This window comes from Stegastes partitus, unplaced genomic scaffold, assembly GCF_000690725.1.
Source record: "Stegastes partitus isolate 25-593 unplaced genomic scaffold, Stegastes_partitus-1.0.2 Scaffold1495, whole genome shotgun sequence".
Lineage (NCBI taxonomy): Eukaryota > Metazoa > Chordata > Actinopteri > Pomacentridae > Stegastes > Stegastes partitus.
The window spans coordinates 45,820-73,410 of record NW_007579226.1 but is presented as its reverse complement, the minus strand read 5'-3'; the positions used below and the strand labels follow the sequence as shown (position 1 = coordinate 73,410).

Here is a 27,591-nt window from a genome sequence, read left to right as displayed (position 1 = left end):
CACACACACACACACACTCATCAGTCACTAGATATGCTCTATTGCTAAATGGTTAAAAAAAAAAAAAAGATGAATGAGAGTTATAAGATGGTTTAAGAGGTGGCTAAAATGATAAAATGAGAGGCAGCGTTAAAAGAAATTTCAGTGTTCTGTGCACCAGAAGGAGTTTAAGTGTACGAACGGCTCAGAGTGTTAAATGGTTATTCAAGAAAATGATACGCTCACGGAGAGAAAAAGGCGAAAACGAGGCAGGCAGACAGAAAAACTAACTGTGAGTGAGCCGGCGAGAGAGAGGAGGGAGTACAGCTGTAGCAGTAATCATCTTTCAGGTCAACAGTAATTACCAAGAAGACTGAGGAAGTGAGTGCAGGGCACACACACACACACACACACACACACACATGCACACACACACACACACACGCATGCACACACACACAGTTGCCTCTCCTCCTCTCTCGTTGTGGCTTGCTGTATTTTCTTCTTGTCTCATTTATTTCACAACCAAAACAAGCACCTGCCACAAAGAAGATGTCAGTGCGAGCTGCAGGGTTTAATGGATAAAGGTTTTCTGGCGCTGAACGCGGTTACATGCACACCAGCAGTCTCATCGTGCTTCAACTGCGCTCTAATTATTTCGTGGGTTATGTCAGGAAGTTCCTCTAATCGTAGTTAACTCTGGGGTTGACGGATGATTTTTTTTAGGCTGCTTGCACAACAAGATATAAAGCTCCTAAAGGTATTTTAAGTTATTTTGCTCTGATTTTTTCTCCGTGATGCAAATATTGTCCTTTTTACTCCACTGTATTAATTTGATAAGTGTAGTGAAATTAAATATAATCAATAAAGACATTATAATATATCATAGATTAAGATAAATCTTTATTTTTCCCTGAGGGGAAATTCACAAAGCTACCCAGCTGATAAAGCACATAAAGTAACTTAATCACCTTTACCGCCCCAACATTAAAGTGATGAACGCATTATTGCATCAATAATATAATATAATTGAACAATATACATTATTCTGAAATATGCCACTCTGCTTAATGAATACATTGACTTTTGGTACCTTAATGTATTCTGATGCTAATCCTTTTTTTTGTTTGTTTGTTTGCTTTAAAGACGCTCCACTGAATGTCCATATTGTTGTTTTTTTTAATTATTGCTAGAAGACATATGAATGAAATAAGCATTCAGCACCATGGCTGAGCCTTTACTCCATGCTGTTGCACTGTAGCACTGATAGACACACACATGAATTGAGACAACCAGATTTCATACGTAACAAATCTAAGGACTACACCTGGAGGGGGCCTTTCTGTGTCATTATTCTTTTTGGCTATTCAAGCAGTTTATGACTCAGTGTATGACTTAATTACTTCAACTTGCCACTGCATTTTGTAAAGTTGCTTTACAGTGTTTGAACAGAGCCTTTGCTGAGCTGGTGTGCTCAAGCTGCAGCAAACAGTCGACCGGATGGGTGCAGATGAAAGTTCCTAGATGTGCACATTCTGAGGCGAGCAGAGTTGCATCTAAGCCACGTTAAAACAGGAAGGGATTATTTTCATAGAAAATCTTGTAAATGTGGAAGCAGTGGATTTGTGGCTTTGTTGTAGAAAATACTGTGGAGGAAAAACAGCGAGGGAGAAAAGTAAGAGCAGCGGCTTCTTTGGTAGAACCAACGATCAGGACAACGTAGACAACAAGGTCGGCAACAACTGCAATTCAACATCCAAGAAAAAAAAGTATAAAGCAAATAGCCATACTCCTCAGCTGTGAAGCCATTAGTGACTCAGTTGCAAACAACGAATGACAAAGACTTCTTGGCTGAACTGAGCTGAACTTCAGGTTATTTACACAGAGCAGATAGGAAAGTATAGGAACAAATAAATACAAATCTATGGAATGTAGAGTCACCATTTATTTTTGTCTGTATTGTTAACACCTGTTAGTACTCGGAAAAATGTTGCCCATGTTGATTTCATTTTCTTTTTTCCCCATTGTTGTAAAATAATCAAAGGAATTCAACTACATTTTCTTGCTGTACAATTAACTGTAATATGCATTTGCTATACTGCATGGAAGACATTTTTGACTTCTATCCCCTTCTAGCTGGGGTGTTGTAGTTTCCAAGGAGATGCATTAAAAAAACAAACAAAAAAAAACACAACAAAGAGCCAAAAGTGAGAAAAAATGAAAATGTGAAAAATTGGGGTTCAGAGGGTTAACGTGTACCACTAAAATTGCCTGTACAGAAATGTTTTTCACAACTATTTTATCACTACTTTGACTTAACTATAGGAAGTAAGCATTCACATATCCCCCTTTAGTTCACTATAAAACAAACAGATTACACTTTACAAGGCACGGATGTGTGTTTTTCTGTGATGGAATGTAGTAAACATGTTTGTGTGCTTCCCGGCAGCTGAAAGCAACTTTACAAAGTAAGAAAATGAAGCGGCAGGACATACATGTGTTTAATGTCATTTGTTTACTTATATGCTGCAAATAAACAAACGCTATGTGAGTTGATAGAGGTAAGAAAAGCAGTAATGAGAGAAAGCATCAGCTTCAGGGGGAGCATCCTGAAACAACATCCACACTGGACACCATTCATGTTATCAATATAATGTTTTAACTCTAACTTTACATTTCACAAACTCAAGTTTTTGGACATTTTAGTGAGTACATAAATTTATAGATTAGATGCCATTTGTTATATCAGTCCAACACTGGCTCAGTAGGGATATTCAGTGTCAGATCAGTTTATCTCCAAAATCTTTCCCCCTCAAACCTCTCCCTTCATCCGTAATAATCAATATTCCTCTTTCTTAGATGACTCATCTTTCTTTCACTAATCGCCTCCTTTTCTCCTCTCTACTGCCACCTTACTGCTGTCTCTGGTTGGAAAGCTCTCAACTATTTTGGAGATTAGATCTAAGAACAAAAGCTGCCTGTCCAAGCTAGCCTACAAAATCTCTGTGTATCTCTGATGAGGGAAGTAGCGTGGCAGTTTTCACTCTGACAAATTGTCCCAGCCAGTCTAATTAAAACCAAGATTTTGTCAAACCCAAATTAAGCTGCTCGTCTTACAAAATTTTCAAGACTGGAACAGGAAATCCCACATTAGTGTTTCTGAGACCGACTTGCTCATTGTACGCGGTTTCTGCAAAGTTAGGTGGGACATCAGCAGCTCTCTGCATAATTAGTTCATGAAACAGTAAGAAGTCTGTGTAATTTCATTTGGAATTGACTTCTTGCCCTCCATTCCATCCCTCTGGAAAACTCAATCTCCAAGGAGTCGAGGGTTCTTCCCTCCATAATAACAGCTAAACACATCAACACTGCTGCTCCAAATGCCCCCACCACCACCACCACCACCACCCCTCCTCCACCACCCCCAGCCGTTAGGAACAAAATAAGAGATGGAAGCCTAATGAAAAGAGGTTTAATAGAAGAGCAAGGCAAAGGTGGCTCAGAGGCTTGTTGCTGTTTAATTCAATGGGATGCTCCTGGTGCCTGAAGACTGGCCCATTTTAATTGCACTCCTCTCTCATTTATAAAAGGAAGTATGCAGCGATACAGCTTTAATGAATCTGAAAACAAGGCAGGCTTTTCAGTGTCTTTCTGTCTTTCTCTTCCAGGCATGGAAGGATAATGTGATTGTGCTGGTTAGGCCCACATGTTTTGGCACAGCATTGTCGTCTGCACAGACACACACGCTGCCGAGTGACCCGCATGCTTCCTCTAAGAGAAGACATCGACAGGCGTATTCACTTCTACTCACGCAGTGAGGTGATGCATGCTAATGTATGCATGTAAATTTGATTTAACACTCCCTCCCTCTGTCTCTCTCTCGCACACACACACGCGTCTACAAACACAAATACAAATCATTTTGAAAATAAGATGGAGGGCAGTACAAGAGGATCACACAAAAAAACACAGGGCGGAAGAAAGACCAAAAAAAAAAAAAGAAAGAAAGCATGTAGGATGGTTGGAAATGACCTCTGCCATCTAAATCATTTGCTCCATGCTTTTTGATCGATATTCCCATCATGGCCATAGTCGTTAATCAATAACTGTATCATGGACTGAATCAACAATCTCATCAATTACTCGATGAAAGCTGCACCTATCGGTCTCACATGAATCATTGTAACAGCATCACTAAATCCTGTGGTCATTATAAAGATTATTATCATTCCATTGTTGTCATTATAACTACAAAAAAAAAAAAAAACACCCACATGATTTTCACCTGCTGTCACCATCAATTTTCTTCAGAGTTTACAACACCACAGGAAAGCCAAACACCTGAACACAACAACAAGTTAATCAGACCAGAGAGTGCAGGATGGGGTGAAGCTTACCTTCGCCATCTGTGCCTGGACTCCACTGGCTTTGAGCGAGGCCACGGCCTTCTGGGCTGCTGCAGGGCTGTCAAAGTCCACAAAGCCATAGCCTGCGCACACACACAAAACAGAGGTAAAACAGGGGAAGAAGAAAATGATGGGAAGGACGCGTGGGGGTGAGGAGAAAAAAATAATAGACAAAGCAAATCAGGATCAGGCAATGTTCTGAATATTGTTGAGCCAAAGCAATGCTAATTTCTATCAGAAGTCCCAGCCTGTGTTTTGTTTTCAACGCCGCATAAGTTCAACAAATGTGTCAAAATCAAGTCAAGTCACGTATTTAATGAAAGCTGCTAGTTCCCCCATTAAATGTGTTTTAGCACAGAACATTAACAGAATTGGTGTCATAACAGTAACTCTTTCTATCTTGTTTATTACCAAACTTTTCGTGCACTGTGGCTTTTTAAAAAAAAATGGAACTGCATGCTTTGTGCAAGTTTTTTTTGCATTTCATCATGATCCTGCAAAAATATATCTATGTATGGCTGCTCACCTGATATTCTCTGTAGATATATATGGTGTATGACTCAAACCTTAAAACACCTTACTTTTACATGTACAATCTACTACCTTCCTATTATCTGACTTTTAATATCCCACTGTATTGCAGCTGAGGTCATTTTGTCCCTGTACTACACTAAATCTGTCACCACGTGTTGTATGCTCCTATAGTGGCGGCTCAATACCGAATGCCTCTGTAACTGTGACATCCAGAAAAATTCTCCACATTTAATGTAGCAATTAAAGTGATTCAGAGCCTTTTTTTCAAAGAAATAAAGACACAAAGGAGAATGAGCTTCAGTCGATTTTATTGCAATAAAGTACGCATCGGTTCGTGTGTCTCTGTGTCCCCGTCTACCAAATGTGGACAATGTATCTGTTAGAGGAGCTCTGGGGATCCAGGCTGGGCCCTACAGGATGCACTGAAGGACAAAGAGCACAAATCTCTGCTTTCAGAAATATGCGCTGTTTCACTGTTTCACATTGGTCCGACTGGAGAGAGATGTCAAAAAGCAAAAACTAAAAGACATACTCTGTCTGCAGTGAGACCAGCAGTTTGTGTGTGTGGCACATGTGAGCAAAGCTGAGACGTGCTTGTGTGAGAACGGTTTTGACTGTGTGACTGTAAAAAAGAAATATTGACACACATGCATGAGGCCACAGAGAAATTCTCAGAAAGCGCAGCAGCTTTGAAATTCCAGCTGCAGTTTCTGAGTGGGCTGCGTGTTAACACAATTAAATGATCCACATTTCAAAAAGCCTCACTTATTACAATCCAAAATGTAAACATGTTAAGAATGAGGGAATCTCACACACTCATGCACACGCATACTTCATTCCTAACATCTGTTCTTGTCTGTCTGTCTTTTGCTGGATTTGGAGCCACGCTCGGTTTTGCTGATAAGCAGATGATTTGTTATTGTTCAAAGGCAGCAAGCTGCTTTCACAGCAAGATCTGCACTGCACACACAAATATTTATACTGTTGCTAATGAGAAACCCATAATTTAGCCAAAATAGGGTTACACAAACACACATGCAAGTTCTTACTGTGGTACATACACATATAATGCACACACATTAGTCACTGTGACAAATATGGATCCAGACAGGCATGGATACACAGATATGCAGTGAAAACAGTTTCATAAATATATGCAAACATAAGCACACCACACGAGCTTTCACTGTTTTTGTACTTAATCTATATTTATCTAATTAGGGCCACACCAAAACACTTCAGCTAATTGAGAATGTGCATACAGTATTCATCAGCAGCATGGTAGGATGCTTTCATTTTATTCCAGAAAAATTTGAAAAGTTCCATAACTCACATCTCAAACTAACTAATGGGTGTTTATTTAACTACAGACCGTACGTGCAATTAGTAGGGAAATAAAACCCGATACGCAGTCCACACAGGATAATTCAATCACCAACAGCCCAGAGCAGAGAGGCCTTTTGTTTGATAGCAGCAGATTACATCTTCAGTACAACACCTAAGCTGTGTAGCACCTTTTAAAACTAGTGTGGCAATGTGCATTACAGACTGCAAACAACGAAGACACGAGGAAATAATAAATAAGTCAATGCAAAGAAAATAATTAAGTAATACTAATAAAATAAATCATAGAATTTGTTGGGGGACATTGTGTGTTACAGGCTGGAGTCTATCTCAGCTGACTTAGGGCGAAGGCAGGGAACACCCTGGACACTTAGAGACAGACAACCAAGCACACTCACATTCACACCTATGGACAATTTAGAATCACCAATCAACATGTTTTTGGACTGTGGAAGAAAGCCAGAGAACCCAGAGAGAACCCACGCTGCACGGGGAGAACATGCAAACTCCACGCAGAAAGATCCTGGGTGTCCTCACCGGGATGTGAACTGGCGACCTTCTAGCTGCGAGGTGACGAAAATACAATAAAATCTATAGCATGTGGAGCCCCCATCTTTTTTATTGGTAATACTTCTGGGCACTTGGAAAAATGTTGTACATGTTGATGCCAGGTTGTTTCAATGTTTTTTTTAGAATAAAAAAACCCAAAAGAATGCATCTTTCTTTTCTAAGGTTTGACTTTTTATCAACTTTCAGTAGAGGTCCAGGCCACATTAACTACATGCACATAATATTAACTAACTGTATATTAATGTTATTATTACATTATCATATCTGACAGTTTTAATGCAGTTATTTTTTTTTTTCCACAGAAGCTGAACATAATCAGCGAACTATTTAATATTAATGGTGGTAAGCTATGAGGTTCTGCAGAGTGAAAACATTGCATGCAATCAAGTGAACTTTACGGCCATCAGAAGCTTGAGGCTTTAATCTACAGTGTAACAGAGAGCCACTTCATGGGGCTGCTCTGTTTACAGTGATTTACTGATAAACTGTGTAGCCCAAGTAAAATGTATCCTTAGTATTACAGCACCAGAAAACTGAGTTTGTGTCTCAGGAGCCTTGTACATGCTCTGTAAATAAAATATTGAGCTGTTGTAGTTGTTGGCATGTAATCTAGCTTTGCCCTGCACATTCAAGTTAGTCCTTACATCTAAAGACGACCAGGACTCGGTCTATATTTTACACTTCTAGCGCAGATGAATGTCGGCTCGGCCTCAGAAATACATCACACCTATCACCAGACACCATTCACTCTTCTATAGGCATAAATGATGGGGACATTTTTCCTCCAAGTGCTCATCTCACTGACTAGCTTGGTGTGACAAAACATCAGCCTTGAAGAGAATGTGCCATTTGTTTTGAGGCTATTCATCACTCAAGGAGAGATCTGTGTTTTCTGAAAATGTATTTGCCCCTCTCTCCAGGGAGGTCAGGGGTCAAGTATCAGCGACAGAACACACCCCAGGAGCTGGTAGGAATTCATTGTCTTGCTCAAGGACACTTCAGCGAGGTGGACGCTTTGTTGAGTCGGTGAGCAGATGCCTGCCTTCCAAGCTGATGGATAGTTTTCCAGATCACTGCAGCACTCTTCTGTGCAACATGTAATTTGTGCATGTTCATATACTATGCATTAATATTTACCCTCTTTAGTTCAGTGAAAACTCATCTCATGTAAATGTAAATGATAGCTTCTGCATGCACGATGATAAGAATATTTTCCAGGGAACGGAAGAATGAAAATAATATCTGTGAATTATATAATCCTTCTCATTTGTGTCCCGTCCCTCCCATCTGTGGCCTTATGATGACACAGAAATGAAAATTCATCTTGCTCGGTCAGGCCTGACAAATATTCCACTCGTGAATGAAAAAAAAAAAATTATTATGAAGCACAGACATAAATACACACATATGCGTTCACAGACACAGATGGAAGCACAGATAAACATTAGAGTGCACACACACACACACACACACACACACACACACACACACACTCACACACACAGATCCCATCCAATCTCCTGAGCTCCCAGAGTTCCTGGCCTTGGGCCATTAGAATAGGCTAACCAAGTACAGAGGGAAAAGGAGAGAGACAGAGCAAAGGAGGAATGTGGGGGTGGCAGTGAGTCGGGGGGAGACGGAGAGAGAGGCGGGGGGGAGGCAGGAGACATGGAGACAGTGAGAAGGAGGGTGCTTGTCTTTGGGAAATGGAAATCCTTTACAATCTAAAGTGGTTTCCTCTCCCTTCCTCCATCCTGTGCTGCGTGCCCTCTCCCTCCCTCAGAGCTCCCACACTGCTAACGAAAAACTGTCAGTGTATTTAACACTGAGCTTGCTACGAAGCTGAGGACTTTACAAAGAAAGCCTTTATTTTATTTTAGAGAATAAAGCAAAGGCTTTGCTTTCTTTGTTACTAAAATTACAGTTAAACACTAATTCTAAAAATAGTGCATTTCATTTCATTATATGTACACTGCATTATTACACCTAGATTTTTTTCAGTGAGAAGCATCAATTTTTCAGCGACAAAGATGAACTAAGAACAACACAGAAATTGGGGTCGCAAGGTTTTCGCATGACAACAGCATGCAAACCGATCAGAGAGTATCTCTTCAGACTGCAAAGGAACATGACTTTATTTATTTACCTGTCTCTTTGTCTACACATCTCGTGCTTTCTACCGCTGTTTCCTCTCTGCAAAAATCTCGCTGAGAAGAAGAGGCTGTCTGCTAAATCATCAGTTTCAAAGGGTCCCCTTCCTTTTCTGTCAGCCCCAGGTTATTTTTACCCCCTCCCTCCACCTCCCCATGCCTCCGCCCATCCATCCCTCCCTTTCCAAGAGAACTCTCTGTGCCAATTTGTACTCTCTTAGTCACGCTAAGCACTTATCTTGTCCCCACTGAATGCCTTTGCAATCAAACCAACACTTATCCGGTTGTAAGGCACTCTAATGGCCGACTGATAATGAAACTCCTTCATTGTGAGTTAACAACTGGCTAAGAGATGTATGAAGTCTCCATCACAAGGAGGGAAATTGCTGATGAGGGCCACAGTCTGTAAAACTCGCCTATGCTAACGGCTGCAGCTGTTGCATTATGGGTATTCTAGGTACATTAAATAATAAGCATCAATTTATGGCCGCATGTACGGGGATTGCATTTTGAAACAGTCTCTTTAATGTTTAGTATTCATAAAGGTCTTGTCTGGAAGATATCCAGGCTATAGTGCCAAAAATGATGCAGAGAAAACCCCTAATATTCACTAGAAAACACACATTCTTGTCGTGAAACATGCATCTACTTAAAACAAAAGAGAAAGAAAGAAACTCTAATTGTTAATGTGGATTTAAAGAACATTTCAACTGTGCTGGTATTAAAAAGAGTCTTAAATGTGTTCTGAAAATGCGAATAATAAACATTAAACGAGAGTTGCAAGACGTACTTTCAGCAATCAGTTCTCACCAACGTGATTTTGTCTCAGTGACTTTTTAAAAATCTTGTTTTTACATGTGTAAATAATACGGTAAATGTGCACAAGTCAAATTTGTTTTATTTTACGGAAACCTCCATGCACAGCATCAGGTGCATCTTCAGCTACAGACTCAAGTCGTTGCTCGTGATTGATTATTAATCAAAACATGTTAGCGCATGAAATGTGACTGAATGTGATTAAACCAGGCTGTCAATTTGTTTCTTGGGCCTGAAGCCATTAACTGATGTTGTGAAATATCTGATGGCTTGCTGACTATTAAATCAATCTGTTTTTTATTCGTATTGCATCAAATTTTATTCACTTATCTGATCTTAAAGAGGAATCCAAAAGAGACATGGTATTACATGCAGTCCTAAATTATTGGCAGCAAACTCATGGTCCGTGTGGGCGTTCACAACCACACCAATGTATATCTCAGGCTTAAGGCAAGTGTCATCTTATCTGTTTCTCGCTGTCAACAAATCATACGAAAAGATGAGCATTCGCTGTTCACTTCATACTTTCCAACTTCCGCACTCGTCACAAAACATACTGTTTCAATTGCCTGCAATAGCTTGCCATCACAGTTTTATACAAAACAGGTGTAAATACTGTATTTGGGGACTCCTTCCAGCTGCTGGTTAATACACATTTAATGTTCTGGTAAATATTGATGGAAACAGCACTATGTGGGATTGATGCAAAATAAATTCCAATGCCCATGTCTATGGCAATAAAGGAACATGCCAGTACAACAGTGTGGCTCACTGATGTGTTTTCGACAGTCTTTTGTGAAGCTATGGTAGAGAGGAATGAGCTTTAGACACTTAAGAAAAAAGATTTTTGAGTGGGATTAGTTAACAGTACGAACATTTCCCTGTGTTCTCCTTTAAAGCAGACTAAGTTGGGTTTTGTGTTTAATTTGTAAGCACTGGATGCAATGTGAGCCTAAATAGATACTATCTCCATTTGTAAACCATACTACAAAGAAGCATGAAGCCATAATTGGCAAACATAAAAATCATGAACTGGAGCACGGAGGCTGTACTAAAACAGGTTTTCAAAAAACCTCATTTCAGGAAACACCAATGAAAAAATTTAATGAGTTGAGAAAATGGAAGAATAACTGATAATTATCACTGGGTTTATAGAATTTTCTGCCTTCCCTTTGGCTATGCTGTAATCATGTCAGGAAAGGCATTTCAATGTGCGTTCACAGCTCAAAGCCATATTTGATTATGTGATGCCGAAGCAGGTACCGGAATGATGAAGTTTGTAAGATTTCCATAACTAGCCAATTAGAAAGATCCAAGATAATAACTGGAGTAAAAGAGTTTTTAGAGGAGCTTCACTGAGATTTGGTTTTCCCATTATAATGTTAAGACAGGCAGGAGTGCAATCATTTCCTCCAAATATTTTATCATAATCAGCGCAGAAGAAGTCTTAGAATTCACATTTACATCCCTGCCATCAGTATCAATCAGACTCAGTTTTCCTTCACTCATACTGTTTAAACTGAAATGCTGATTACAGGGCATTTGTGCTGTTGTCCTAAAGCATGTCAGTATACCTTTGAGTACAGCCCCGGTAGATGAGCAGCAATCATGCTGAACACATGCTCTTGTGTTCCTCTTCAGAAGCAGACGACTACAATCATATTGATTAGTGCTTTGTTCAAACCACTCCAACAATCAGGCAGACCCTCATCAGAAGACACTCGAGCAAGCCTCGTTCACCACAGAGACTATTCGAAACACATTGTGGTTATTGTATGGTGTTCTCCATTTTGATTCGGCCTGTGACAACAATGCCAACATCTTGCTTTCAAAAGCTGCTCGACTCTGAGTATCATTAGCGTGCAATCCAGAAATCATCATCATAGAGGAGTTAAACAAAATAAAGACGCTCCAGTAGTGCATCATTTAGATAGATTAAAGGACGACATGGTTTTTTATGGCAGTCAGTGCCGTCGTGTTGTATACAGTGTAAAAACACACACCCTTACCGCATTGCTAAACACACAACTCAAAGGCAAACACATGGACTTGATTCTGACGTCAAACTGTCTGCTGATGTTTTCGTAAAAACTTCTGGGCATTGATTAATTGGGGTTGCAAAAAGTAGACAAAGAAGGGATTTATAAAAACAAAACCACTCCCCATAGTACACATTGATTGCTCTGATTTTAAACTTCCAAATCCAATGGATGTTCTCCAGACTTACATCAAAATCTATGTTTGTGAAGTGTAGAATGTCTTTGCAAGGCTACAGGTGACGCTTACTCACCTTTGCACTGATTGGTGTTTTTGTCCAAGATGGCCTTTGTTGACACAATTTTTCCATATCTGTAGAAAAAAAAAAAACAATAAAACATTCTGATTAGTCACTGAACCAGTTTAGAATTCTGAACATCTGGGAGTGATGTTGGTTGTTCTGTGATTCTGCACATGTTGAACTAAGCTAGAGGCAAGGTTGGTCAGCCGGTTGGTCATTCATCCCTTTGGTCCAAACAATAAAACAGCTAAAGAATGGATTACTATTACATTTTGTATAAACATTCACGATGTCCAGAGAATGAATCACAGTAACTTCAGCCCCAGAATTTGCATCAATTGCAGGACAGGTTGACATTCGTGGTTCGGAGTGTCTCTGCAACTACTGGATGGTTTGCCATAAATTTTGTAAAGAAATTCATGAATTATTAACATTATGCAACGCTACATAACTCATCAAGTGAAGTCGTCATGTCGCAATTTTAGCCTGTCCAGTAGTTTGGTTTGTTATTAAATACCTGAAACTAATCCAGCAGCTTCAGCTCAAAGCTAAGTACCAAAAGTTAGCATGCCTCTATGCTAAGCTAGCATGCTAAACTTTATGCCAGGTTAACATGTCAGCCACATTCTCAGGGGAATCACAAAAAATCTTATTGCTGCCATCTTTTTTTTATTATTATCTATGCTTCTATTTATCCTTTATGTCCGTATCTGTTTCAAATCCCTCCCGTAGGCCTCAGAACACAGACAGAACTGTCTCATAAATGATGGTAATGGCCGTCTGCATTGCACCCAATCCTGCTAGAAGGCCCAACGAAAGAGACACACAGCCTCCACAGCGCTTTCTGTCTGTGTTTTCTACCAACGTTTATTGTCTCCTGTCCGTTTCGCTTCCTTATGTTTGACATCTCTGCCTCTCTCTTTGTCTCCTTCCCTTATTTTCCCCCTCCATCCCATTCCTATTCTCCAGCTCTCTGTTCTCCAGGTTCTCAGAAAAAAAAGAAAAAAAGAAAAAAGAAAAAAGTTAATAATGTTTCTTATCAGACGAGTCTTTCAGTGCTCCTGGAAAGAGGGGCAAAAGAAACAGAGAAAAAGCTGAGAAAGAGGCTCAGAAGGTATGAGGAGAGAGGATAACAGAGGCGGAAAGGAGGCTAGCGTCAGAAAAAGACCGAGACAGAAAGCTTGGATCGCGGAGATCAGCCTGGATCACTGACTTGCTTTGTGGATGAGACTTTTTAATTAATGTTTTCACACTGTTGCCCAATGACTGACTGGCTGGCCGAGCGACTATCAAACAGATTGACAGACTGACAAGCTGGCTGACTGGCTAGCTGACTGGGTGACGGCCCCAGGTGAAGGATGGAAGTATATTCCCTCTTAGAGAAACAAAGAGAGACAACCAGGGTGGAGACGGAAAAGACTCAATGAGGACACAATGCAGGAGGTTCTGAGCGGAGAGGGTGAAAAGAAAAAAAAAGCAAGAGAAGGGAGGGAGGGACTCTGAGGAATGAGAAATAGATGGGGAGAGGGAGAGCAGTCAGTCAAAAGATAAAAAGAGGCACTAAAGGCGAGGAGGAAGTGGGATAGTCGGGGAGAGATGGAGAGATAGTAAGAGGTGTTTAATAAAGAAGAGATCATTTAGTTGTCACCATCAGGAGCGTCTCTGTCAACCAACTGCTTCTGTCAGTGAGAGGAAGCGAACAGAGACTCGCTCGCCTGACAGCCTCACATCAAACTTTATTGGGACAGGAGACTTTAGAAATAAAGACAGAAAAATAGGCTTTAAAAGGCTGCTATCACACATAACATGACAGATGAGCAGCTTATGATCTCCAATTCAGCAGAGAGAAATTGTTTGTTGCGAGATGGAAAAAAAAAAAAAAATCAAACAATGATCGATCTTTTTACATATTTTCTTTCAGGGAATTGAAGATATTTTTAGGGTATTTACAAACCTACTGATTGTGACAGGCTGAAATCAAATCTGATGTTTGTCTGGTGGTTTTTTTTTTTAAAGCCATGGCTGGTGGTAAACAAGATCTTTGGCATGTGGTTTGGGGAGCTAGACATGGAAAACACTAATCGCCCACACATATACCGACACACATGCAGATGCGCACGTGAGGCAACATCACAGAGCAACAACACCAAAGCAGTAATCACACACACATTACACACACCATCTGGCCATGCCACTACCAGCTCTTCTGTGACTTCTGACTCAAGCTCGATGCGTGTGAGTGTAAACACCTACGGCACATGTGTGAGTGTATGAGCCCGGATGCATTTAAGCACACAAATACTGGTGTAGGTACAACTGAATGTATGCATGTGTGTGTGTTTGTAGAGTTTAAATGCATGACTAAGATCTCATGCACCATCAGTGTTCTTGGCAGGTTGTGTTTTTTTTTTTTCCCCCAGCAGAAAAGTGAAACATTTCCAGACTCTGTTTGTTCACTGGTGCATTCGTATGTGTGTGTGTGAAAAAGAAATAGAGAGAGAGAGATGGAGGGAATGTGAAGGAGAAGGAGAGCGGTACCTGGCTGGACACGCTGTGAAATACGTTCACAGTTGTCTGTTTTCACAAGTGGAAAACGGAAAATGTGCGACTGTGTTTGTGTGTGTTATCATCAGATCAATGCGTGTGACGTACACGTATAAATCCACCTGTTCCTTCTCCGGTTACACAATTTAGGTGAGAGGAGAGGAGAGGAGAGGAGAGGAGAGGAGAGGATGATGATGCCATGGCCTTGGGGAAATGTCAAATTACAACAACACTGCGTCATCCAAAATGGTGTCTCACACTGGATTCTGTTCTGTGGTAATATTCCATTTTATCCAGACAGCTGTCACATTCTGCTTTTGTCGGGGGGAAAGAAACAGAAATAAAGTATTGATAATAGATTGGATGATGAAGAAAGGAGGCTGGAATAAAGAGGAAAGGAAAGTTCAGAATGTCCCGTTCTGTGTTCAAGTCCCAGCTGGAACCCTTCCGCGGATTCCAGCAGAAGCCTGGACTGAGTTGAAATAACATCGACCTGCCCTTCACCCGACGGCGGTGACATGTGAGACACTCATAAAAGCCATTGAAATGCTTAAAACATACCAACACAGGATGAAACGGAGCCAAATGGTTGGAATCAGCACTTCCTTATTCCTCTGCTTTCCACTGTGTCCAAAAAAAACGACGAGTGAAATCGTTCTGAAACATATCTGAGTGGTTAATTTGCCATAAAGTCGATAATAGAAGGGAGGTGTGAAGTAACAGTGGAGCAATACTCTTGGAAGCACGAACGAGTGTGTGCGCTGGATTTTGAGTGAAATCCCTAAAACTGAATGAGCATTAATATGATATGATATACTGACATGTTTTTGTGATTGTGGTTCTATAGATTTTCACCCTTCAGCTCATTTCCAGTCTTGCAGCGGTACCTCCCTGCCTACAATGTTTCTTTGTATCATGAGGTATCAACTACTCTACAGGAGCTGCTGGCTAACCTAAAATTCTCTATTTTCCTTGACTTCACAGAAACGCTACAAAGCTCCACAACACAGTGCAAAGCCAGAGAAGAATGCCTTTCCACAGCATCGGTCGGGGTTGGGTTGGTGGGGAGTAGAGCTGACAGACTGACTTTCAGTGTGACAATTCTTTTAGGACGAGGCTCTGTGTCCTCCTCAACACGCGGAGGCTCTTTAGAATCCTTGCCAAAATGGAAGTTTTGATATCTTCCAGCGCGATACACAGAGAACAGTAACACTGCTGAAATTGACAGTATTTTCTCGACTGCTGAGATTTAAGGAGGAATGTCAATACGAAACTCTTGTGCGCCGAGTTTTGGCAGGCTTGACAAAAATCTGTGTGCACCCTGGCTGCGCTTGTGCGTGTGAAGTGTTAATGACAGTCCTCAGAGGGCCCTTGCAGCATCAGAGAGGTGTTTTCATTCCCTTGTGGAACACCGTCAGCCTATGGATGCTCGTCGTTTGATGTCGTCTGAACCGCGGTTCGCGCTCGCAAACAAACCCACATCGTTTCTACATCTCTCCAGGACGTCTGCGAGTGGATGTATACATTATGTATACGTGCACGTCCTGCGTGATTGCGAGTTGCGTGCGCTCGGCCCGAGGATGCGTGTGACAGTGCACGCTTTAGCGCAGGTTGGTCTCTGTGTGTGGTAGCTCCTAATTGGGGATCCGATACAGCTGTCTTGTCTCTCGCATTTCCCTCATTTTTCGCCCCTCTCTGCCAGTTAGACTCAAACAGACAAACACAGAGGGAGGACACAGAGAGTGCAGCGTTTCAGAAGTCCTCCAATTCATTCCCCATATGTAGTTTAACATCCTCATGCCTTATAAAGAAATTAAGTCTTGGACTGTTTCCATGATGAATAGGCAATGCACTGTGAATTTAGAAGATGACTTAGTGCTACTGAAACAGTAAGTTCTTTTCTGCCAAGAGGGCTTTCTCTGAAGTTTAAATCATAAGCTTCAAGGCTGGTTAGGTTTAAGAGTTGGAAATATAGCAGTAGACTCATTTGTGGTCATAACAAGGTAAATATCTACAAGTTTAAACAAGAAAAAAAAAAAGACATTTTATCTTCAGACAAAGCATTGGCTGATGTTTTTTTTTTCCTTATTCTTACTTTTCTTTGATCTGATAATGCTGTGGGGTAGAGGGTAAACTTCTTCCACAAAGATTTATGTCAGACCAAATAGCTGGGCAAACTCTATTTTTCAAATACAATGGTGGCTAAATTGAGTTGAGATGATTTTAATCTCCATTTCATCTGTGGTCATAATTCTTCAGAGGAGATAGTTCAATATCTTGTCCATTTAGGATCCTAAATATAGGATCTTTTTATCAATGCAATTTCTGTGAAAGCGGGTTAGACGACAACAACAACAGAGTTTTGCCAAAAATAAACACTGATCCTAAGGACCAGGTTGCTGGTAAAGGACTAGTTGGTGTAACTTGCTGTCTCACCACATCATCCATCCATTATCTATACACCACTTAATCCTCACTCGGGTCATGGGGGGCTGGAGTCTATCTCAGCTGACTTAGGATGAAGGCAGGGGACACCCTGGACAGGTCGCCAGTCTATCACATGGCTACACTTAGAGACAGACAACCAAGCACACTCACATTCACACCTACGGACAATTTAGAGTCACCAATTAACCTCAACATGTTTTTGGACCTCGGGGGAAGAAGCTGGAGAACCTGGAGAGAACCCACGCTGCACGGGGAGAACATGCAAACTCCACACAGAAAGATCCCGGGTGTCCTCACCGGCGACCTTCTTGCGGCGAGGCAACAACGCTAATCACCGCTCCACCTTGCAACCCCCTCACCATATCAGAGGGTGTAAAATGGTTGTCAGCGTAGGAATTACAAAACATGACATATATGTTTTTTTTGGACACAGCTCCCTCCTACGACAGCACCAGGAGGGATTTCCAAAGAGATTTTTGGTACATCTGAGAAGCACTTCTCATGAAGTATACTGGCAGTTAGAAACAGTAAGGCACAACATTTTTTTTTCTTTTAAAAAGAAAGAAAAAAAAAGTGAGAGTCCTCCAATAGCCCTTGTTTCACAGCAGACATTTTTACTTGTCATAGCAGGAAAAGCAAAAGGGAAGCACTTTTTTTGACAATGGCTCAGTTCCAATAAAGAAGGAGTAACAGAATCTAATTTAATTTTTTTTTTTTTTCTTTTTTTTAGCAATCTCTCAATACCTCCTCTACTACCTATCCATTCTGCTGGAAAAAACAACAACAACAACAACAACAAAAAAACAACTAGTTAGCACACAGCCCTGGCTCTTTAAATCGCAAATGAATAAAGTGCCTCGGACCAACCTACACTCTTCCAGTGCGTCCTGTGCATATTCATGCTTGTGCACATGACAGAAGGAAAAAGAGGGGAAGAGGGTAAAAGGGGCAGCGGGAGCAAGAGGGATGGTAAATCTGCCATATGCTAACTATCCGATTATGCAAACTAGATGAATATCAACGATCTCTCTCCAGAATCGCAGACTTCACCTTTAAGTGAGCATGACAGCGGGCCAGACTGCACAAAACAAGGAACCTGGAACCTATTCAAAGAATCCCACCTAAATGGAATGCAGTCGTTCTTAATAGTATATATTTTTTCCTGCTATGCAAAGCCAAAATGTCTTTTGTGACAAAGAGAAGAGGATCAATAATGACACATGATGTGTATAATATGGATGCCTATTTTCAAAATGCCCTGCAGACTTGTGATACACCACTGTGCAATATTACTTAAAGGTAAAATGATTTAAAACTCCCAAAATTCAATACAACTTTTAATAATACCATTGCTGAGATTAAAATCTTTTTATTTAGGTACTTCATATGCCTTTATTTGTGACAACAGACTCAATTCTTCTCAGCATGGAGGACACCAGTGTTGCAGAAATTTCTGGACAGATGTTGTGCCATTCTTCAGAGACTATTTTTTTTTCAGCTGCTCTTTGATGGAGCGGTTGTCTCTCTCTTTAAAATACCTTAGAGATGTTCTATTGGATTCAAGTCAGGTCACTTTTATCTTCTTTTGTAACTCGTGTGATGTTGGCAGTGTGCTCTGGATCATTATCATGCTGGAATATTCCTCTTCTGCTAAGCTTCTGCAGACTGGGAGTCATCCTGTCAGCCAGTATTTTGGTATATCCACCGCCATCCAGAATTTTGCTCATAAAAAAGTATGATAATTAAAAATGTCTTTAAGGTTATAAAGTTCAGGACAGAAATATAAGTCTAAGGTTTAGATTTTGTATCAATCAACTGCTGCCAAGACACCAAGTACAATTTATTTTTTCTGAATTTCACGAGCCATACTGCAGGTTTTAGTGCAAGATTAAAGCTGTTCTAACTCAGCTGTTGATGATTCATGAGAGATCTCAAAGTCATTTGCCGTTTTATATTATTCTTCAGTGATTTTTCCTTTCAGTAGTAAAACTATATAGATAGATAGATAGATAGATAGATAGATAGATAGATAGATAGATAGATAGATAGATAGATAGATAGATAGATAGATAGATAGATAGATAGATNAGATAGATAGATAGATAGATAGATAGATAGATAGATAGATAGATAGATAGATAGATAGATAGATAGATAGATAGATAGATAGATAGATAGAAATTTTACATCAGTGGCAAGCGTGTGAGAGAGACAGAAAGACAACAAGTGTGAGTGAAAGCGAGTGAGTGAGAGAGAAATTGCCCTTGTGCTCGGCTTGAGATTCCGGTCACGTTCTGCTCTGTCCCCAGACGTTAAAAGTGTGTCCATAGTTTGGGCGACCGGGGGAGTGATTGGAAATGTCAGCTGACAACAGCACTTTTCACTGACACTCTGAGAACTGGCACAGAGACAGAGAGAGAGAGGGAAGGGGGTGTGAGGTTCAGAGGGAGAGGGGGACAGAGAGAGAGAGAGAGAGAAGGATGGAAGGAGGAAATGAGGAGGATGACAGAATGGGAAGGGAGAGGATGGAGCTGGTGGGCAGATTGGAACACAAAAAAAAGCCACGTTTTTGCAACAATAAGGATGAGAATGACATTGAGTTGAAAGAGTGTGTGTGTGTGTATGTGTGTGTGTGTGTGACAGTGGCAAGGGACTGTCCTTCCGTTATTCATTGTAACTGTGTGAATGAATGAAATGCTTGTGTGTGTGTGTGTGTTCTCGTGTGCGCATGCGTGCACGTCATGTCAGTGAATGACAGGAAACTGCCACTCAGTCTATTTCCGAAAGCCGGGGAGATTTAGGAAGCCGGCGCTGTAACTGCTGCCCAACAGCACACGCAGATCTCCCCCCTCTCCCCCAGTGACCTTTCCTAAATGTTACTGGCCACTTGGCACACTGACTGGGCCTCTAATGAAACTTTTATTGGCCCCCATTTTTCACCCTGTTTCTCCAGAACGCCTCTGGGCGAAGCTGAAATACAACAGGCTTGAACTGCAGCTGACACGCAGAAGGGCAAGGTATGGTGTGTGCATATGTGAGGCCATCTTCACTTTTTTGTGCCTTTTTCTTTATTCCAAATTGGACTACTATGTTGGACAGATCTTATACAGCTCATCCGTAGAAAATAAGAGATAATGATAATTAATGATAGATCTGTATCCAGTTTGATGATATACTCGGGTTATGACTACGGGCAAACAAGAGCCTCTCTGGGAGAGCTGGTTTATCACTTGCATTACATTTTGTGATGATCCAGTTTGTCCACTTGGGGACAACTGGGAGTGAAATGTGCAGGATCGACTCTGAGTGTGCTATCACCAGTGATTCTGTTGGTAACGCTTAAGCTACTACAGTCGAGGAATTATCAGGAAAACCACATCATTTACCAATTTTATCAAGAAGAACAGAGCAGATAGAACTAGAACGTGAGAACAGGCATGTCATCTAGTGCCATATCAGCATTTTAGCAGAAATGTTTCATTAGCACTAACCCGAGTCATGCTTAGAAGCATTTTTGCCCATAATTTCAAAAAAGTCAGTATTTCTATTTATTTTATTCTGAAATTACTAAATCAAGTTTGTTGGGATGTGCTTTAAAACAGTACATTTCTGCCTAGAAACAATTAGAAGTTAAATGTAGAAGTTGAAGTTTGTGTTTTAAGGTTTATAAAAGTTTCTTTTTAAAGCAATAAAACCACTGAATTGTACAATAATCCCAAAGCCTTGCCTAAATGCTGTTTAAACTTACTATGATGGAAAACTACATTTATTGATAATATTTTCATTTAAAAAAAAAAAAAAAAAAAAACAACTATTGCAAATTTTGTTTATCTTTATTTGTAATTCAATTATTTATATTTCTTCTATTACTCAACCTGCTGGAGAAAATTAAAAGAAAACAACTTTACAAGATGGACTTTGTGGTGAGATTGTTTTCATCAGTTGATGCTTACAAGCTCAAGAATAAACCCTCAATCTCACAGTTTATATGGTTTTAATCTTTTGAAGCCCTAAAACTCTCTGGTGGGTTTGAAAGGTATCCTACAAAAAAATAAATAAATAATAAAATCACCAAAATGACACCATTTATCAGAGCCAGAAACATTAAAATTTCATCTTTCTGACAGTCTTTGAACTAATCATGATCAAAATTAATTAAATTCGAAGCTAAAAAAAAAATCTGACATTTAATAAAAATTAGAAATTTGCCAAAAATAGGCTTTTGATGTAACTGGATTCTGTTAAAAAAAAAAAAATTAAAAAAATAACTTGCTGTGCTCATCTGTGCATCACGACAAACTCAGCTGTGACCAGCAGTCATATGAGAACCAGTCAGGGAATTTTCAGCTAAACTAGGCAGAACTATAGGCTGTGTTTACACAAACAGAGAACAGGTATAACTGTGATATAGTGCAGAGAAAACATGTATAGATATCCTTTATTTCTAGCCATGGTTATGCTGTTTCCACAGAGGTGCAGGACTTGATATTGCAGTTAAAAATGAGCCTACAGTGAGTAAAAATGTGACATAGTGGGTTAAACAAACAATGGATCAGGGTTTGCTCAGTCGTAACAGAGCTGCTAATGAATAATGAAAACATGCCTTCATCACTCCTAAAATCAACCTTGCAGATCAGTTTGGATTACGGAAATGTTTAGATTCTTGGCAAATGTCAAAGTAATGGGTGCTGTAAAACACTGAGTAGCCAAAGTCATCACATTACACATTGTACTGGTAACGAAATGCAGTTCCACGTCTTTACAGCCTAATTTCATTACTATAATCATGGAATGCGTGGAGTGGCCCGCCACAGTCTCATTAACGCCAGAAATGCCTCAAAATGTTAGTAAATTTGCTGATAACTGAGGGGTTTAAAACTCTCTCTCTCACTGATGGACAGAAGGATGCATTTGTGTGTCCTTGTGTGTGCAGATGACGCAGTGCAGAGGGGAGCGGATGGGTTAGGCCCAGCTGGGTTGTGTTTTTTCCTCTGAGGAAGCAGGGAGGAGGAACACAGAGGTCAAGAGCAAACTGTTGATACTCATTATAAGCTGCTGTTGGACTCACGCAACACTAATTACCACAAGCTGAAGTGAACTGAGCAGGAATGAACTGAACTCAGCAGCACTGAAGGACGCTGTATAATGCTTCTGCAGAGTGAGGACTGGGCCGGAGCAGAACAGAATAGAATAGAATAGAATAGAATAGAATAGAATAGAATAGAATAGAATAGAATAGAAGGAACTCACGGCTGGCATAGTTTGATGAGGTCCTGGTCGGTGGTGGCAGGCGGCAGGCCTCTGATGTACAGGTTGGTCTTACTAAGTTGCTCCATTAGCCCTCCTCCCTGACCTCCACCTCCACCTCCACCTCCTCCTCCTCCTGTGGTGCCGGGGCTGGGCGGAGCCATAGGCGGAGGGGGAGGAGCATAGGACTGCTGCTGAGAGAGAAACACAAAAAGAAAGGGAAAGGTCACCTAAGATCACAACACAATATTTTTTTTTGCATTTGTTGAATTTCTTACATTTTTATAATGCAAAAAAAATAGAAGCTCTTTTCAGATTCTGCCCCACAGTCCTAAACAAACAAAACCAAACTCCTTTTGAGCAACATTTTCCTGTCCCACACCAATATCTTGATTCATCAGGAAGTGCATCAAATTAGAGAAGCAGGATATGAGAAATCAGCAGCGCTTGATGATTGCGGTACCAAGTTTTACCACAGGAGCGTGCATCAATAACAACAACATGCTGTGCTGGATCTCAGCGGTAGCTTCTACACTTGGTTAGATTTAATGACAGCATAATAAACATTATTGTGAGTCATGACTGGGTTGACCTACTCAAAGTTACAGTATTTCCATGTTTTTAGAGAAGGAATTGTTCCAAACCACTGATCGTGAAGAGGTTTACAAAGCAAGTGAGTGTGTGGCTTGTTGGTGGTGAAAAAAGCCTCAGACTTTGTCTTTTCGTGTTTTCGGGTGCAAGAAAAGGTAGATCAGACTTATCAAAGAGAGTGATTGATACAAGTGGTGTTGCGACTTCAAATTGAGGTAAGTTTCAAATCAAACAGAGCTGAATTTTGCACATTTAATGTGTCTGAAAATGGATTCTTCCGTGCATTCTGCTGTGGATGCACAATCCAGTGTTTAATTCAGGTCCTTACCAACCTTAACTTACTCAAACATTTCCTACTGGGCTCCACTGTCCAATTACACAGCTCAATACTGACTAAATGGCTTAATAAGATGACCATTTCTGGCAGGAAAGAAGGGCAGTGCAGGCATTAATGAGTGTCTGGCACCGATGACCCCTGCCTGCCCGCAGCCTTAGGCAAACTATTAGGTTAAGTTTGAGGGAAGTAAACAAGCTCGATGGCTCCTATGACAACAGTGTTCAAAACAGCCTGTCTGCTACCTTCATGTTTGGAGCAAAACAGCGACACTGGCTCGACAAAGACGCCTAGTCTCAGGATTGGTCCCACTGTTGGTAAGTAGATGGAACAAGTTCAAGAACCTGCTGCAGTTTGAGATGATCACAGCCTGGTTCCACTGTGGGTCGTGTCGATGAGTGAGAGAGACAGCGAGAGAACGGGAGAGAGGCAGGTGAGACAGCGAGAGTTTATGTGCTTGGATGAATCCTGTATGTGTGTGTCTGAATGTGTATACACAAATGCAAGTGAGCTTGTGCGAGCTTGTGCGTGTGAGCCGGTGTTTGTGATAATGACAGGCTGTCACCACACAGCAATGTGCAGCCTGAGCCAGCTCTGATATTAATCCATTACCTGTACTTCCCTCAAACTGACACACAATTCCTGACACAAACACACACCCGCACACACAGGTATGCTGGCAGCTCCGACAGACAGCGCTAACAGGATTCAACACATGTGCAGCAGACATGTAGCAGTAAAAGGAGACGGTGCCTGCGTTATTTACAGGCCAGTACCTCACACTAACACCCTCGAATCGGCCTTTAAACACTCCACAAAAACATGACAAAGGACAGAGATGGAAAAAACGCAACATTACGTAATACATCATTTTAATGGCAGTGACAAATACTACATTTGCAGTCTGGTATTTTTTCCAGAATATCTCACAATACAGTGTTCACAGAGGAAATACTGTCTTTGTCTGCAAGCTACTGAAGACACAAATGTAAGAATGCATAAAGACTGAATCTAATCAATTAATCAATCAATCAGTCAGGTCACTTAACAGATACGTAATTGATTTTACTGTAAATCTTTGAGCTCTTGAAATGTACGTTTCATTATTTTAAGAGACTTCATTTTCTGAATTATGAATCAATAAATACAATAATCATAAGTATAGACGATTGGGTTTTCTTCAGTCATGATGAATGGGTTTCCATATGCACAAGGAATTGCTTTCTGCAGGAAACTCCATAAAAGTATATCATCCAATGCATGAATAATAAAATTCCATAAAATTAATCTTAAGTTCAGCAAGAAAGATCTGTTTTTTTCACAGCCTGTGTCTAATTCTCTCAGTCCATATGGATTGTTCCTGCTGTTCTATTGTCTTTGTCACTTGTGTTTTCTCACACTGTCAAAATCACTTCATTTTCAACTTCACTGCTATTTCCAGTGATCTATGTGCCAGCTTTCTCCTCCCCTTCTCCACCTTCTCTGGTTTGTCCAGGGCAGCTCACCCCAGTCTCCATCAGCCATCTGCTAAATTTGCTCCTCGACCAACAGCGTCTAGACCCCAAGGGGGAGTCTCCTCTCGGCCAAAATACTTTTATTCAGCATGCTTTATGTTCTGTACCTTCAAATGATCTCTCTCTATTGAACTACATTCTCAATTCCGTTTTGAAGGAAACATATTTCCACCTGAATTACATTTGTTTGTATCACAAATCTTATTTTTATTACAGTTATTTTCCAAATGTTGCTCTTTTCAGCCAATTTATCACATATTAAATGGTGTAGGAGTCCAGAGAGGAAGCTCCAAACATGGAGTTAATGTTGTGAAAAGGTGCATTTTAACCCAAACTGTGATATTTTCCGACACCTGACCGAGTAGTGTTGGTGCCTAAACTTTACCACACAGCAGGTGAAAATGAAAGTAAAAGTGCACTTGGTGAAAGTTCTGAGTGTTGGGTTTATGCCATCATCACCCATCCAATCTCCTTTTTGTTGCTCTTTCAAAATGGAAATACATCCTACAACATCACACTCCTACCTTTCTGGGAGAAAAATAGGCTATATTTCTTTCAAAATATAATTGAGAATGCAGTTTAGTTGCTTATTGTTTTGGGAAACAGGGTTGATTAATGTCATGGGAGGTACAAGAAAATCTGTACCAAGGAGAGCGTGTGTGGTTTTGTATGTGGCGTCTGTGATCATGATAATGAAAACCTCCCTGCTTCAAAGCCTTAACTGCGTCGAGGGCTGACTCGATATGAGCGTTTCAACAAAGGGTTTGTGTACCGACCACCCCTGCGAGATAACATGAATACGTGGTTGATGGAAAGTGTCAGACACAAATAAAAGACCCCAGGCTGAAATCTGAAAGAGAAATGTCACTGGAATAGAAGCTATACCTGCTTAAGATAACATACATTGCATACTTACAAACACAATGCCAGCTCATGCGACGTATGATACCAGACTGGTAGCATTTATTAACACACATACACACAATGTTACTCTTATCTTTATACATTTATTTTATTCCACTGTGGTCTGGAGCAGAAAACAGCCTTTCTTCACCGAGATGTCCAGGTATGCACAAATGTATGAAATCTCTTTGCTTCCTCTCGTCTCGCTGACACAACACACACACACCTGATCAAAGGCCTTGCCCAGGGAACCTCTTTCAGCCAATTTGTGCAGCTGTCAGCATTGGGGCTGATAGTGAGCTGTGTATGTAATGTGTCAGAGACTGTGATAGGGAAATCCTTTGAAACATTAAAATCTCTCACTCCCTCTCTCTCTCTAGCATCCACATTTTCTCCTCTCTTCTTCCTCTCTCGCTCGCTGTCAAATTTGACTCGCTCAGTCTCCTGCTCTTTTCACCTCCATCCTTCCACTTCCCACGTACTCGCTCTATATTTCTACCTCTGCGCTTTCCTCCCTCCTCTATTTCTCCCAGTTTCTCTCTTTTAAGGATTAGTCTGCAGTCGCAGTGTGTGGACTGAAGGCTGCCTCTCAGCTGGTATTGTTGACATACTTAGTACAGTGGAGCAGCTCTCGCAGTGGGAAAAAGGCTCAGAGGCAGCGACACAAACTGTCACACAAAGCAAACACAGTCACTGGGTTTTTGTAGATTTCATGCACGACTGAGCCATGAAACAGCAACACACAGAGAAACATTGCTCCAGTGTGTCATATATGTGCATGCTGCTAACAACCTGCTGAGCGTATATTTGACTAGGTAGTGCATTGCAAAGGAAGCTGAGCACTGAGCACAGAGGAAAGCATATTGTTACCTATTCAAGACATTAAAAACGACACAAAAAAACAGCCCAAAAATGAGCCCCTTTTCATTATTTGATGGCATATGACTGTGTCTGCTTTATGTCAGAATGAGCACCCTGGTAACTTTCCCGTAAAAGCCGACACTTTGGGTTTTAACACGGTACAAGTCTTCATGCTCTTGCTTCAACCAACATACTTAGAGTTGTGTGAAGCGATTTGGGGAAGGTATTTTCCACATTTCAGCACTAATACATCAAAAACATCAAAACATCACAGAGAGCACCAAAGATACCAAATCACAAAATTCCTCTCCTGCTTGCTCACTTTACTAAATGATTTCACATCTATTACAAACTGTAATGTCCATAAAAAGAAACCTTGACTGTGACAAAGAGAGAGTAATAAATAATAGGTAGGAGATAGGAGTCATTAATAAGAAAAATAATCCAAATGTTGTTTACAGCTGCGTAAGTTGCTCCTTGTTGTTTGTAGGTTTACTTTTTTGAGATTGTTTTGAGTTGATTAAATTGTATATTGTGCTGCAAATATGGCTCGTCGCATTGCTGTCTTGCTTGTCTGTTTGAAATCGAGAGGAACATGCTGTAGTTTCATTTCAGGTTATCAGACCGTTATGCAGCAGCAGTATCATTCTGTTGTATGGGAGAAAAAGCTCTTGCTTGTGTGTATTCCTTTAAACCAATCGCAGTCGTAATGAGCAGAGCTAAGCCAAGGATGAAGCAATGTGTCACCTCAAAATACTGACAGGGGAATTGTTTTGGTGTAACATTTGGATACAGGGACTGTATTAAAATAGCTAAAAATCCATCCATCCATCCATCCATCCATTATCTATTCACCGCTTAATCCTCACTAGGGTGGGACTGGAGCCTATCCCAGCTGACTTAGGGTGAAGGCAGGGGACACCTTGGAAAGGTCGTCAGTCTATCACAGGGCTACACTTAGAGACAGACAACCAAGCACACTCACATTCACATTCACACCTACGGACAATTTAGAATCACCAATTAACCTCAACATGTTTTTTGACTGTGGGAGGAAGCCGGAGAACCTGGA

At 40.7% G+C, this 27,591-nt stretch overlaps 1 protein-coding gene across 4 annotated transcripts in view; it reads right to left on the bottom strand.

Annotated features, from left to right (window-relative positions):
* Nucleotides 1-27,591, bottom strand: part of LOC103370884 (RNA-binding motif, single-stranded-interacting protein 3-like) — a 132,257-nt gene that overhangs the window by 69,882 nt on the left and 34,784 nt on the right. For 2 of the 4 annotated variants that reach the window (XM_008300067.1, XM_008300065.1), the window contains 3 exons: nt 22,320-22,510; nt 12,090-12,148; nt 4,377-4,468 (listed from right to left, as the gene is read on the bottom strand). In XM_008300067.1, the coding sequence (XP_008298289.1) occupies nt 4,377-4,468; nt 12,090-12,148; nt 22,320-22,510 (342 nt within the window). The remainder of the gene's footprint in view (nt 1-4,376; nt 4,469-12,089; nt 12,149-22,319; nt 22,511-27,591) is intronic. The other 2 variants (XM_008300066.1, XM_008300068.1) reach the window with 1 other exon arrangement.